The sequence below is a fragment of the Paralichthys olivaceus genome, chromosome 9, assembly GCF_024713975.1.
Source record: "Paralichthys olivaceus isolate ysfri-2021 chromosome 9, ASM2471397v2, whole genome shotgun sequence".
In the NCBI taxonomy this organism is placed as follows: domain Eukaryota; kingdom Metazoa; phylum Chordata; class Actinopteri; order Pleuronectiformes; family Paralichthyidae; genus Paralichthys; species Paralichthys olivaceus.
Genome location: NC_091101.1, coordinates 25,827,110 through 25,843,092, shown reverse-complemented (window position 1 = coordinate 25,843,092; position 15,983 = coordinate 25,827,110). Strand labels below are relative to the sequence as shown.

At 40.3% G+C, this 15,983-nt stretch overlaps 1 protein-coding gene across 2 annotated transcripts; it reads right to left on the bottom strand.

The window, feature by feature from the left end:
• Positions 1-83: 83 nt before the first annotated feature.
• On the bottom strand, positions 84-9,030 carry slc25a48 (solute carrier family 25 member 48). 2 transcript variants are annotated; one of them, XM_020103805.2, is made up of 7 exons: positions 8,631-9,023; positions 7,286-7,329; positions 6,639-6,710; positions 5,317-5,569; positions 4,284-4,571; positions 2,694-2,827; positions 84-2,057 (listed from the first exon to the last, which is right to left on the bottom strand). In XM_020103805.2, exons 1-7 carry the CDS (start codon positions 8,683-8,685, stop codon positions 1,953-1,955), a joined length of 951 nt encoding a protein of 316 aa, XP_019959364.1. In that variant the 5' UTR covers positions 8,686-9,023; the 3' UTR covers positions 84-1,952. The 2 variants fall into 2 exon arrangements, with proteins under 2 accessions (XP_019959364.1, XP_069387971.1); XM_069531870.1 differs by lacking the exon at positions 7,286-7,329 and having other exon boundaries at positions 8,631-9,030.
• Positions 9,031-15,983: the final 6,953 nt, after the last annotated feature.

Sequence of the window (15,983 nt, the reverse complement as noted above, 5' to 3'; positions counted from 1 at the left end):
ACACACAGTGTTCTTCTGATAACATCTCAGTATCACAACACACACACACACACACACCTCACTCTGAGGGAGCGACACCACCCTTGAGTTTAAAAGCTTTATTTATGTACAATAAGACACTTCTGGTTCCACGACAGCTGGAATGAAAGTTCACATATTTACAAGTATGTACATGACAAGGAAACAATTCAAAGTATCACTAATAAGGCAGGCGGCTACATTCCCTCGAATATATCTCAAGATATTCTCTTCGCAATGAGAAATCTCTTGTGTGCAGAGGATCAGTCGCTTTAAATTCCAGATTAATACGTGTTAAAATATAAAATCACACTTTCTGGTGCAGTAAATCGAAACACGCTGTAACCCCTGATTCAAATGTTAAGGTTTGAAATCGTGAAAGTGATATTTCATATAGAAGCCACAACCCTGTTAGCATGTTAGTGATTGTATATTTGTGCCGTAGACTTTAAAAAGCAATAATGTAAAGATTAACGGTTAATGTGTGAATCATGCATTTAAATAATATTGTGAAAAAAACTCCTGTTAATGTGGCATCAACTTGTAAACTCACTTTTCTTAATATAAGAAACACACAAATATAATATTATGCAGTGGACGGTAACACACACACACACACACACACACAGAGCATGTGTTATTTTCATGTTCAATGTGAATTTGATTCTAGCTTTTTAAAAATATTCTAAAACTGAAATCAAAATAAAATTACCTTTTTATATCAAAGTCAGATATTTGACTCACATTCATGTAACATCGAAACTAAAGGGGATGAAAACAAACAACACGGAAAATATATTAAATTTAGATTTTAAGGTTTTGGGGTGAAAATATGATTAAACTCTATTTTAGCATGACGTCATATTTCTCCCTCTTGCTGAGGTCAAAGTGCACGGAGCCTTTGTTCACTGACGTCGACTCCACATTCAGACTAAAACACTGATTTCATAATCACTTACATGACGTTCTTAAATATGGTCAATGATATAACATTCAAACTATTTAAACTTTATCTAAAGCTTGTTTTTAGTAACCAACGTTTTAATCTCAAAGATTCTCTTCACCCATAAATCAGTGTAGAACTTTGCAATAACTCTGGTTTATTGTGTTTCTGGTGTTTTCCGGTTAAAAAGAAGCTTCTAAGTTCTGCAACAGACTCAAACTTCAGACAGAAAAACTTCTTCTTTGGTAAAACTTGATAAAAATCTAAGAAATCCTCAACTCATCCCTGAAATAACCTGAATATCGCTTCAATAATAGAATTATTTACCATGTAATCATATAGATTTATTAGCAACTGCTGCTTCTGTGTTTGGATGAACAGGGTGTAGGCCCCCTGGTGGCCACATCCTCGCCCCGCAGCCTGAACCTGAACCGGGGAGCCGTCCACGAGCCGACGTGTAAGAAGAGACGATCACATGACTGGTAGTGGATGTTTCAAATTCTAACTGAGATGCGATAATAACGAAATCACCCGGAGACACTGGCTTCTACTCAAGACAGAACATGAAAAGTTTTATATTTGCTGCTAAATATTAATTATGATTATCAAGAGTTTAAAAGCTCTTCTTCATCCTGACTCATTTTCTTACCTCAACAGATTAAAACGTCTTTAATTAGCGTCTGACTCTGTGAAACTAAATCCCACACTCACACCGTCCTGCTTCCAGTAACTAATATTAGAACTCATATCATATTTTCTTTCACTTTCTCCAGCGGACTCAATATTAAGCTTCATCAACGAACCAGTCATCGTGTGACCAGAACAGCAGCAGTGACTGAATCTTTATCATTTCATGACTTCGCCCTGAAGAGCTCAAAGTCTTTAACGGTGCTCAAAGTTAACGTCGGGCCACGAAGCAGCCGAATCTGAGCAGGGGTTTGTGTTCCCGTCCAGAACAACGTGCGCGTCCTTTACCGCCGAGTCCTTCGTCCTAGAGGCTCCTGAAGAATTGCAGGGACAGTTCGTAGGTCAGGAACATGGTGGCGCTCATCGGGAAGCCTCGGATGGCGTTCACCGACGCTCCACAGAAGAAAACCTGCGCAGAAACACACTTTTATTAAATGTTGATTCCAAACAGAACTCGTGACACTTGTTTGGCAGCAGCTCCGTTTGTTTCAGGCCAAGTTTGGAGCCGCGGATTCACATCAAACACTTTCATAACTTCAGATGAGAAGTATTTTCTCTCCGTTCGCATTTTTCTATAAAAGAAACTGTTCCACGTTAAGTTCCTCTGATTATTTATCACCTCTCTGCTCGGCTGCCATCCGGAGTTTCCATGTTGGAATTCGACTCCTGCTCTTCCGAGTTTTGATTTACAGACAGAATCATGTTCGAGACACTTCCGAGGAAGTTTGATTTCTGAGAACTGACTCGCGTGGGCTCCGCAGTTGTTTTTCCTCGGGCCTCACTCCTGAATGACCAAACATCTGTTACAGCAGCTGATACAGTTACTCTGCTGCTCAGATTCATTTCTATTTAAAGTCTCAAAACACAAGTTTTCAAACGCAGTGAAAAGTCTGTAAAACTATAATTTAGTAATATAAAGACAAAAGTACTTTACTGCAGGGTTTATAATTATATATAAAATGATAAAACATTAGAAAAATGAATTGCACTCTGTTTACGACTCCTTTACTTATAACTTTATGATATATATAAACAGTTTGCTGACCCGTATTCCCTCCGTCTTGTAGCTGTGGATGATGCAGTGTAAGATTCCCCTGTATTTCCTCTGCAGCTGGGCGTCGGCCTGCATGCGGCTCTTCACCACGTCCGCCGGCGTGGCCGTGACCCAGGAGATGGAGCCTGAGGAAGAGGAGGGCAAACCTTAGTCTCTGTCGGGTGACGCAAGGCACAGACATTTCCAGGGTTACGGGTTCAATTCCCTGCAGCAAGTTTAGCTGGAAAATCCGTGTTCAGACATTCAGCAGATGGAGCACAGAGAGGTCAAAGGTTAACCCAAGAGACGTCACTCACACACTCTAATGGTGCATTCAGGTGCTGTAAAATCTGTCTGAAAACATCCTTCCCTGGCTGATCAGACTGGTTTGATTGTCTGTATATACGTAAAGAGGAAAACAATGTGAAATAAGCACAACATTAAATCAATTTAAATAACATTAATTAGAGACGCCACGATTATCGTCAGAGGAAATATCACGGTTTCATGATTATTGATACGACAGAAGGAAAAGGACACAAAACAAGCAAGGGGCTACCACGGAGCTGTCAGTGGTAATAGTCAGGTCGTGGTCGACGGAGCATCTCCCTGGAAAGAAAAGTAACTCGGTCTTGTCAACGTTGATTTTCAGGTGGTGTGCGGAGATGTTGTCCGTGCTGCGACCTGTGTTTCAGACTGGGGACAAGAGAGAATTACTCAGGTGTCATCTGCGTGGCTGTGGTAGGAAACGCCAAGTGAGTGAATAACAGAGACGAGAGAGTTGGTGTAAAGGGAAAGAAAGGAGGGGACCGAGGACAGAACCTTGAGGGACCCCCAATCTGATAGAGATCCTCTCCAACATGGTCGGCTGTAAGTGTGTACACACACACACACACACACACACACTGTACACTCCTCTCAAGCGTTAAATGAGATCACGTGTATTTATATCACGACTTTACTGAGCCAAGTTTTTCAAAGGTCACTGAAAACAGATGCCCAGAAAACGAACCATACATAAGATCATGGAAAGCAAAGAGGTTTGTTGCTGCACAGGAAGCAGCTGCACATGAGGAAGATGATTAAACATGCAGTTGTATTTAAAGTAAAATAAATAAGTGTTTAAATATCAAGCTAATATACTGCTTGCTTTTTATTTCAACAAGTTTTGGTTCCAATGTTTTATTTCGTTTCAGGAGCAGGAAGCAAGTTCCTGTCGGTGTATCATCGTGAAACTACTGGTTTATTCATTTGAAGATGTAACAAGAATTTATTTATCCAGTTTTATTAGCACAGAAATACACGGGTGTTGGTGTATACAAAGATTATAAAAGTAGTAATAACCGTTTATATAATCTTTGTATATATCTATATATTTATGTATCCTGTGAAGTCCTGCACAACAAAACAAGGTTATTCAGATTTGGATGATTTATAATAAGAATAAAATAAATATTAACGAATTAATTCATCCAGCGAAATTGTTTTTTAAAATCTGTACTAGTCTGTAATAATTGATCTAAATGAAACTTAAATCCAACATCAGTGTCTTCAGGCAAACTAACCCACAGTCAGAACAGAATCTGCTATGATTGTGTTTACCTGCCAGTCCTCCAGCGAGCCAGATGGAACAAGGATGAGGACTTGACGTAGCATCCGGCTTCAACAAGTTGCAGAAGATTGTGTATGGAATGAAGTAGAGCGTGTATCCTGGGACGTCCCTCAGGATCATGGCCCCGGCCCCCCGGTACAGGCCCTGCAGGCCCTCAGTCTGCAGGATGCTGCTCACACAGTGGATGGGCCCTCGGTACAGACTCGGGCTCGGGACGTCGACCGAGCGCAGACGGATGTTGGTGCCGTTTGACGCGTTTCCAGCGAGCTGCAGGTTCTCTGAAGAAAATCAAATAAACACGATGAGGAGGTGTTTTCACCTCATGTTTATATTCAGTGGGTTTCTGGTCTGTTCCCTCTGTGACTCACAGATTCATCAAATCATAAAGCTTCGATGCGTCACTCACTAAAATGAAACAATCCAACATTTGATTGATCGATCAAAAACCAAATCCACGTCCTCACATCAGGGAGGTGAGCTTGAGCGACATCATAAACAAATGTAAGTCATAAATGTTTCATGTGTCATTAAACTTCTGACCTCAGTTTTATTGGTTTATTGTTTAACTGAGAGATGAAACATCTCAACCAGAAACAAAACTTCAATCAGAAACTGAGAACTAACCACAGCTTCCATCATCTATTACTCTGCACATCATTTTCTCCAATTATCCATTAAAAGTCAAATGTAAAAAATAGGAAAACTAGAACTCGACATACATTTTTTTCCAGATTAATGAGGTTTGACGTGACCTTTGACTTTGGAAAACTGAGTCCAAGTGAACATTCGTTCCAATTTTTTTTAAGTCTAGAGAAACAACTCTGATCTCTCTTGAGCTTTCTAAGAAAAATGAAAACTCATTTTCTGGCTTGACAGACTTGGGCGTGTGTGGGCGTCGCCATGCTTATCTGAAGCAGTTTCCCAGAGAAGCAGAAAATAACTTTTCAGCTTGAGGACGTATTCTCCGTCTTCCTGCTGCTTCGAGGGCAAAAACACACAACAAAACAACGAGCCCTGATTCACCTGCGAGAACCGTCTGCGTCTGCATTTGCAGTCGAATCTTCACCAGATCCACCGGCGCTCCGATGCCCACCGACATCAGGCCGGTCAACATGCTGGCCACGGTCAAATCCAGCATTCCGCACGGATGCCGCCCGTCGCCGTAGCGATACTGGCTTATGAGTCTCTGCGTGTTACTGAAGAAGCCGAACACGGCCGAGTTGTAGACGGTGATGCTGGCCAGCGGGAACGACATGCCCTTAAAAAACCCCATGACCTGAGAAGCACAGAGAAAAGACGTGTCAGTCAGAAAAAAAAACACAAACATTTCCCGAGTGGTGAAAGAAAGAAAAGCAACAGTTTTACATTTCTGGCGTGCACTTGTGGTTTTTCATCCTGCGCCAAGAACACTAAGGAAGACAAATGTGTGGGGGGGGCTGCTGCCAAATATTTAGACCATGTGGAAAAGTTTCCGTCCAAACGGGGGAGTGGGGGGTCTGGATTGTGGGAGACACATGTTCAACAAAGCTGTCCACTGCATGAACGAGTCATTTGACCACTGAGACAAAACTACATGTTTGTCCGTCAGCAGATACAGAAATACCCAGGATGCATCCCACACTGTAAATCATGAATCATTGATATTTACTTCAGTTTCCAACAATGTGACGCGCTCTGTTTTCAGCCTGTTGCACAAGTCTCTGTGTTTTATTTGCAGAATTCTGTTGCAGAACTCGTCAGTGCTCAGATCTGCTGCTGCTGGAAAATCTTTTCAAAGCAGCTGAAACCGTTCACATCAGATTCCTGCCGAGAAACCGAGGCAACAAAACAAGCAACTAAATCAAGTCAGTGTGTGACCAACAACAACAGACTTCTAATTACATGTAATTCTTCTTTATCGTGTCTCGTTCACAGGAAACCGATCATAATATGTTTGGGCCTAAAGTTATTTTGCAGTAAAGTGTAAAGCAGAATGTCTCAGTGGAGCTCGTTCCTCTGCTGATTTAATCAACCTTTATTAATATCACTGCCCTAAATATTTCCCTATTCTTAACTACCTTAGGAAAATTGTAAAAAAACTATGTAAATATATGTTTAGGCCGTTTACTTCAAGGAAACTCGAAGAGCACAAACCTCTGGCAAGGCCGATGCTCCGTCTTTCAATGTTAAACAAAGTGAAAGAAAATTTAAAGAGTCTGTGCAGTAGTGATTGTGGTCCATACCATCCCATCTGTTAACATGGAGGAGGCAGGGTTTGTGACCTATTCTGCAGCCAGCCACCAGGGGGCGAGCGAGGCACATCTTTATTCACAGCGGATACAGATCAACAGTTGGCGATGCGTTACCGTTTCCTTCCTGTAGATGGTGAGGATGCAGTGCAGCATGTTCCTGTAGCCCCGCCCCGCCTGCAGCCGCGTCTGGAAGAGCGAGAACGACCAAAACACAACAACGATTAAAGTCCATATAGAAAACAGAGACTCTGGCCCAGAGAGGGACTGAAGATAGAGCTCAGGGGAATCACACGTTTTCTTGTTCCCTCATACAAAACGTAATTGATTTGTGGACATCGGCAGCAAATGAAAAAGATCTTAGAAGAACAAGTGACGTGGAGTTTCAACTCTTTCTAGACCAAAGCTTTAAATACAGAAATCAAACAATGCACCAAAACTGCTCTTTGTCCTAACTGCAGGTATTTCTAATGTGTGTTTTACTCTTTATCAGGAAAATACTTTTCATTTCCACACCTGAAGCTGCACATCACTGTGGTTACAAGATTGTCTGAACAAATGAAAAAAAAAACTTTTTCCCATGACGAACAACAAACAAATGTGTTTTGAACGTGGACAACGAGTCTTAATTGCTGTTGTGTAACGACAAATCAAACACAGTCTGTTTCACAAGACAATGAGTCTTGATTACATCCAGGTTTTTGTTCGTTTATGTAACAACAAGAACAAGATGTGGTGGAATTAAAACCCTGAATCGGAAATACCTTGACTGTGTCCAGCGGATGACCGACAACCACACTGGAAGCTCCTGCAGCCAAGAGCAAAGAACAAACAGACACAGACAGAAAAGAATCAGATGTAAAATATGAAAAGCTGCAACGTCGACGTGGAAGAGAAAGATGGAAAAAGTCAAACTCACTCAGAGTCACTCTCTTTCCTCTTCATCTATATCTTCTACTGATTCAATCTATTTAGAGTTTTAATATTTTAGCTTTTCATTAACTTTACATTCAGAAGCATTGGACGCTCATCGTGTCCCAGCTGAGAGAGAACTGGGGGAAGAGACGGGTTAAACTGGGGCAACCATGAATGAGCTGTTCCCGCTGCTCTCTGTGCATTGTGTGTTTTCCTCACTCCAACACACACAACACATGTCAACACACATGAAAACAAGGCGACAGTCCAGATAACAGAGAGCGACTGTGTTTTACTGGTCGTCATTTAGAAAACAGGATAAACACAACACAATCATTATTTTGTGCATGTACATGAACATTATTGGAAAGTATTATTACATATATATATATATATATATATATATATATATATATATTTATATTGTCTCTCATTGTTCAAGTCGATAGAAATACATACAAACTAAACGAACGTTAACAACACTCTGAGTCATTCAAATTTCCAGATCATCACAAACCATCTGCTCTTCGCTTGATTGACTTTATCATAAAAAATAATTTCTTCTGTTTCGACGAACTTAAACTTTTTAAAGTCTAAATTTTAACTTTACGCTTCTTCTTGATTTTCTTCTTGATTTTCTTCTTGATTTTCTTCATTAACTGAATAAAACCACATGTTTGAGTCCCACTTAGTTTATGCAACAAAACTAGATGCACTGACAGCGCCCCTAGTGGCCAGATCACATACTGCGTTGTATATCACTTTTCTTTTTTTTTTAAATCGTTTTTCTCACTGGAATTGAATTTGTCACGTCATCACCAAACCTGCAGCGACTGACTGTGTGTGTGCACGTGCGTGGGAGAAGAAACACGCAAGGTGGAAACACAGGAGGTTTATTTATCAGAGCAGGGGTGCGGTGGGGGGGGGGGGGGGGGGGGGGGGGTTCTCTGCAGACCCTCCATTGTTTACACTGGAGCTGCATGCACGAGGGGGCTGCAAGAGTTTTTCTGCAAAACCACCTGAACTGAGCTGCAGATTCAGTGCGTGTGCGCGCGCGTGTTCACTGGTTTTTATCTCATAGAGAAACACGAGGAGGGAGCTGGATGCATCGATACCCCCCCACCACCACCACCACCACCCCAGTCTATCCTCGGACCTCCGGGAATTTGTGTTAGAATAAAACATGTCACTCACCTCCGATCCATCCTGCGATGAAATCATCCACCCGGAACCCTTTGGAGGTTTGCATGTTCAACTCAGACCAGAGTCATCGGTGAGAAAACAAACGCTCCTCACTTTCCCCTCAGAGGAAAAAAAAAAAACACAGACCCTTCAGCTTCTTATCGACAAACACTCGAGCTGATCCGCTTCTGAGAAAATAGAGATTATAACGAGTGAGAGCAGAGAAGAAGAAGAAGAACAAGAGGCTCCACAGCAGGTTGGCACCAGAGAGCCAATGAGAACAAAGCTCCACTGTGCAGGGACGACTCTCCCGACCAATCAGGAGTCAGCTGAGCAGCCTATAGACACAGCCATGGAAATGAGCCATGAGGAGGAAAAGTGTCAACACTGACAACAACAATGATCAGAATAACTACAGTGAGAACAGTTACCATCATAATCAAACTACAGTGAGAACAGTTACCATCATAATCCAACTACAGTGAGAACAGTTACCATCCAACTACAGTGAGAACAGTTACCATCATAATCCAACTACAGTGAGAACAGTTACCATCCAACTACAGTGAGAACAGTTACCATCATAATCCAACTACAGTGAGAACAGTTACCATCATAATCCAACTACAGTGAGAACAGTTACCATCCAACTACAGTGAGAACAGTTACCATCATAATCAAACTACAGTGAGAACAGTTACCATCATAATTAAACTACAGTGAGAACAGTTACCATCATAATCCAACTACAGTGAGAACAGTTACCATCATAATTAAACTACAGTGAGAACAGTTACCATCAAACTACAGTGAGAACAGTTACCATCAAACTACAGTGAGAACAGTTACCATCATAATTAAACTACAGTGAGAACAGTTACCATCATAATCCAACTACAGTGAGAACAGTTACCATCATAATCAAACTACAGTGAGAACAGTTACCATCAAACTACAGTGAGAACAGTTACCATCATAATCCAACTACAGTGAGAACAGTTACCATCATAATCCAACTACAGTGAGAACAGTTACCATCCAACTACAGTGAGAACAGTTACCATCATAATCAAACTACAGTGAGAACAGTTACCATCATAATTAAACTACAGTGAGAACAGTTACCATCATAATCCAACTACAGTGAGAACAGTTACCATCATAATTAAACTACAGTGAGAACAGTTACCATCAAACTACAGTGAGAACAGTTACCATCAAACTACAGTGAGAACAGTTACCATCATAATCCAACTACAGTGAGAACAGTTACCATCATAATCAAACTACAGTGAGAACAGTTACCATCAAACTACAGTGAGAACAGTTACTTCTTCTTCTTTGGCAAAACTTGATAAAAATCTAAGAAATCCTCAACTCATCCCTGAAATAACCTGAATATCGCTTCATTAATAGAATTATTTACCATGTAATCATATAGATTTATTAGCAACTGCTGCTTCTGTGTTTGGATGAACAGGGTGTAGGCCCCCTGGTGGCCACATCCTCGCCCCGCAGCCTGAACCTGAACCTGGGAGCCGTCCACGAGCCGACGTGTAAGAAGAGACGATCACATGACTGGTAGTGGATGTTTCAAATTCTAACTGAGATGGGATAATAACGAAACCACCCGGAGACACTGGCTTCTATTCAAGACAGAACATGAAAAGTTTTATATTTGCTGCTAAATATTAATTATGATTATCAAGAGTTTAAAAGCTCTTCTTCATCCTGACTCATTTTCTTACCTCAACAGATTAAAACGTCTTTAATTAGCGTCTGACTCTGTGAAACTAAATCCCACACTCAGACCGTCCTGCTTCCAGTAACTAATATTAGAACTCATATCATATTTTCTTTCACTTTCTCCAGCGGACTCAAAATTAAGCTTCATCAATGAACCAGTCATCGTGTGACCAGAACAGCAGCAGTGACTGAATCTTTATCATTTCATGACTTCGCCCTGAAGAGCTCAAAGTCTTTAACGGTGCTCAAAGTTAACGTCGGGCCACGAAGCAGCCGAATCTGAGCAGGGGTTTGTGTTCCCGTCCAGAACAACGTGCGCGTCCTTTACCGCCGAGTCCTTCGTCCTAGAGGCTCCTGAAGAATTGCAGGGACAGTTCGTAGGTCAGGAACATGGTGGCGCTCATCGGGAAGCCTCGGATGGCGTTCACCGACGCTCCACAGAAGAAAACCTGCGCAGAAACACACTTTTATTAAATGTTGATTCCAAACAGAACTCGTGACACTTGTTTGGCAGCAGCTCCGTTTGTTTCAGGCCAAGTTTGGAGCCGCGGATTCACATCAAACACTTTCATAACTTCAGATGAGAAGTTACCATCAAACTACAGTGAGAACAGTTACCATCATAATTAAACTACAGTGAGAACAGTTATCATCATAATCAAACTACAGTGAGAACAGTTACCATCATAATCAAACCACAGTGATAAAAGTTACCATCATAATCCAACTACAGTGAGAACAGTTACCATCAAACTACAGTGAGAACAGTTACCATCATAATCCAACTACAGTGAGAACAGTTACCATCATAATCAAACTACAGTGATAAAAGTTACCATCAAACTACGGTGAGAACAGTTACCATCAAACTACAGTGAGAACAGTTACCATCATAATTAAACTACAGTGAGAACAGTTACCATCAAACTACAGTGAGAACAGTTACCATCATAATCAAACTACAGTGATGATGAGATTGAGCAAAACAAGAATAATAATCAGAACAGTGAGGAGAATAATCTGAATCATATTTAATAATCACAATAACAATAATAATCATAATAATAACTTCATGTAGCACTTTTTAAAACAGCTGTTACTAAGAGGACAAATAGAACAAACAAGACAAAACATCAAAGTCAAGAAGACAAAACATCAAAGTCAAGAAACAAAACATTTCAGACTTTTGTTAAAATGATGAAAATTACATTTGGATAATAATTGATACGGTTGTTTTGACCTGTAGAAGCATCAGTTCTGCAGCGTAAAGATAACATACTTCATGTACTCTGCATTTCATTGATCCCATTTACTGGAAAACTCAAAGACACTAGATGTTTTGATGTATTTGTCCCTTTCATGGTCGGTCAATACGCAAAGTCCAGGTACTTTACGTATTGACCGAGTCGGAGCACTGATCTGATACCGGCGCGTTGACGATCAGAATGTCACTCAGAAGCTTTAAAGCTCCACCAACTGTTCCGTAATGAAGCCTCATGTGAACTCACGAAATCCAGATTCTTATTTGGATCTTCACCAAATTAAAAACACATGTCTGATTCATGTCAAGATTCACACATTTAATGATTTAGTGATGCGTCCCAGACTCAAACCACATCCCTCCTTCACATCTTGTGGAAATCTGTTGAGTAGTTTTTGGGTAAATCTGCTAAAAATGGACAAACAAGTAAAAAACCGAGAGGGATGAAAACATGAGCATGAATTTAATTTCACACAGTTCATCAATGATCGTTTAATGAAAACTTCATCAAAGACAATACTGTGAGTATTTCGGGCCTCTTGTGTACTTCAGTGTACTTATCAAGAAGAAAACACCGAGACGAGATTTATTCAAAGTCCATCAGCAGCAGCTTCTTTTTATCTTTCTCACACGTGGGTAAAACTCTGAAGCATTAAACACATGTTCGTCTCCTGCTTAGTTTCAGTTGTTCCTCATAAATTGGTGAATGAGTTTATCTCTCGCACTTTATTATTATTGTGGTTATTTTAATGGTTATGATTTTGCCCTTTCGTGACATTTGTCAGGTGCTTTTCGTTCCTTTTAACGATTAATGAGAAACCATCGATTCCACCTCTGAGGTCAGTGCTGTGGTCAAGGACGGCAGCTGGTTTCTGATAGTCCGAGTAATGCTTAACGTATAATACCTAAACCAGAGGAGGCTCCGGAAACACACACACACACACACAGAAACACACACACAGAAACACACACACAGAAACACAAGGGAAGCAAAACAGCTGATGTTCAAATCTAGAAAACTGAGACTGAAGCCGGAGCAGAGTTGAGGTAGATTCACTGAACTGAGCTTTTACAAAGCTTTGATATTTCAAACAAAACATGATCAACGTGTTGAAGAGAGCACTGGACAAGCGGATCGTCAAAGGTTCAATCCCCCACTGCTCAAGTCCACATTCCAAAGTGTCCTTGGGCAAGACACCGAACCCCAAACTGCTGCTGCAGTTATATTTGTAGCGGAGACGCAGACATGAAACTGATCTCCATCTTCTCAGACTTCTCTTCTCTGACTCTGGAAACAAACTAGAGAAGTTGGACTTTTCACTGAATCTGAATTAACCTGAAGTTTCCAGTGTGACAGCTCATCGTTCCTACATCCCTGGAATGAGTTCTTCCAGCGTCCATTGCCAATCCCTCAGGTTCAATAAAACTGATTCTGTAGTTGTAGATGTGGAGAAGTTTTAAACCTTCTCCCTCTTGGTTTCAGATGTTATTGTTTCAGTATTCATTCCCAAATCTCTGCTTATCTACAAAACACCACAAGACTTTGTGTGTCTGTGTGAAAGTAACTTTTTATTTTATGCAAACTCAGAAGCTCAAGCCTTGAACTTCCTCAACAGAAGTTCAGACCAACAGCTTTACTCTCAAAATCACGTCTGGCTATTTTTTTTTTTTTACACCAAGATCCAGAAATTATTTTCTGAGAAATCAATGAAAAAAGTCGTGTTTCACAACAGATCAGTTTAACAGGTTCTCTCCGGACTCACATCCACCACGAGTCACAGAAATCTGTTGACTCTGTGTAATCTTGTCAAACATAAAGCAAACAGACACGGAGGTGAAAACACAACCTCCTCGGTCAGAGGCGACGATCGGGCTGGAGTTTAAAGTTCAAGACTCTGGAGATCGTTTAGTAAAATGACACAAATACGTCCTCCCAGTATGTTTGTATGTGACCTCTGACCTCGGTCTGACCTGAAAACCTCCTGCACAGCGTTAGTATCATGTGTCTCTTTCATTTCTCACTGAAATCACTGATCTGAGATCAGCCAGGATCTCCATAAATCCAGCAACCGCATGTCGATGTCAACAAATCTGACCCCAGTCAGTGAGGACGCTCTGGGAGACGCTCAGTGACGGACACATGATACAGAAACACTGTGAGATGCATCATCAGCACACACACACACACACACACACACACACATGTGAGCCCTGTGTATAGATAAGTAGGTCATGTGACAATTATTTTTGTTTTTGGATGAACTCTTGTGGATTTTTTAAACCTCAACATGTTTGATATTTGTTTTTATGAATAAATGATCATCGTCAAAAATAATACAAATTGGTAAACTAATGATTTTTTACTAGTACAAGCTCTCATCGATAACAAGAAAACGGACAGTGATGCTGGATTCTTCATTTTTATCTACTTGAATTCACTCTTCTGATATTTATATACATAATAAATGTGTTTATTTCTGCCCATAGACATGAACAGAAACAAGCAAGAGAGAATTTGTATTTTATTTCTAATCAGAATAAACTGAAATTGAAATATAGTCATTAAAAAAAATGCTATTAAGTGTCAAACAAATTGACTTTCTCTCTAATTAAATGAGTAATCACGGAATTTATTCTAAATAAAAAATCATTCATTGTTCTTTATCTGTTTTACCTTTAGGCTGAGAAAGACGCAGAAAGTTATAACTTTAACACAAAAGACAAAGATGAAAGTTACCAGTGCACATGTAGGCCACACATCACATCTCTTCAAAACAAGAGCACGTGTGTGTGTGTGTGTGTGTGTGTGTGTGTGTGTGTGTGTGTCCTTGTGTGAGTCTGACAAGTGTCACCGGTGTGTCCTGAGTCTGGCTCCTGATTGGTCAGTTCAGACATGTGTGCTTGACATGGATGGAGCGTGTGGGGCTGAGTTTACCCTCGGTGAGTTTCTCTCTGGTCTTTGGCCTCTTTAGGTCTTTGAGATAAAACTTGATGAACCGTTTACGACTTGTTTACAGCGACGGACTCTCACGAGCACTGAAACTGCAATAAAACACAATCACATATTTTAGTGGCAAAATAAAAAGGTCACATTCGCAGGGAAGTTAATAATAAAACCAAAGAAGAGCAAAGTTGATTATTTTTAATGTGTCTCCTTCACTTTAATTCACACAATGATCGACAGAAAACTGAAAACTTTGTCCTGACGTCTTCAGGACAAAGTTTGAGGCAGATGTGATAATACGGCGACATCTGTTGAAGAGCTCAATATCACAATATATATTTGTTCCAGCTGTGTGCTGTTACCTTTCTGAACTGAGACACGTCTGACAGATGTGATTTGGTTGAGTAAGAGATAAGAAAACATTTCTGTCTGACCTGAAGTTCAGAGAAATCTGAATTTACCAGAGGTCAGTGTGGAACGGGTGTGTGTGTGTGTGTGTGGCATGAATTATTTTCACATCAACACAGATTCTATCTTCTGACATCAACACAGATTCTATCTTCTGTCTCTTCCTTCCTAAACGCACCTTCAAGTTATTGCAGATTTATTTGTTCTTATTCAAGTCAGGTAAAGACAGTAACAGCGTTTGACCACAAGATGGCAGAAAAGAGCAAAAGTACCTGGCTGCAGACAATATGGCTGCCAGTCCTCCGTGAGCGCATGCGCAGTAGTTATCCGTAAGTACCCTCTCATTTATATAAATATATTTTTACATGGTCGATATGAAGTTGATTCATCAAGTCTTTAAAACTTTTACATTTAGTCATAAATAAAATCGTATAAACAATGTGAATATAGATAGATCATCGTTTTAACCTCTAAGACTGAACTGTGAAATTACTGAGAGCATCAGATGTGCAAAATGTAAAAATACAATATACTAAATATTTGTTCATAAATTAAGAAATGAAAACATGAAACTATTAAAAACAAGATATTTAATGAATTCGTAGAATATTAAATGTATTTATTTCAAAGATATGTTAGAGAAACACTCTAATATATCTGCATTAAACTACACAGGAAATGAATACGGGTCATGTTTGACCCATGTTGTGTGTTCGTAAAGAAACTAAGTCAAATGATTCCCAATTCAAAAAGAAAATTCAAGACAGGAGCATCTTGTCAAACAGATGTCCAAACCAGAAGTAGAGAGACGTGTTGGACTCACATGTCCACAGGAGACAAGAGTCTGAGATCAGCTGTTTGGAGACAGAGCTGCTTCTGGACCAGCTGCTGTGCGGCCATCTGTCCACAGGGAGGCGCCATCATGACATCTATTTAAAGTGATGAGAGGGAAGCTTGATATTATTTTCACAATATTTATCATCCATGTCATTCTCAGTCCTATCTG

What these genes read in the sequence shown, in the direction of transcription:
- slc25a48 (XM_020103805.2), bottom strand. Translation starts at nt 8,685, where the DNA reads ATGCAAACCTCCAAAGGGTTCCGGGTGGATGATTTCATCGCAGGATGG. An exon ending in GACGCAGACGGTTCTCGCAG is followed by an intron (nt 4,572 to 5,316) that starts GTGAATCAGGGC and finishes GATTTTCTTCAG; the next exon opens with AGAACCTGCAGCTCGCTGGA. An exon ending in ACAAGACGGAGGGAATACGG is followed by an intron (nt 2,058 to 2,693) that starts GTCAGCAAACTG and finishes GTTTCTGCGCAG; the next exon opens with GTTTTCTTCTGTGGAGCGTC.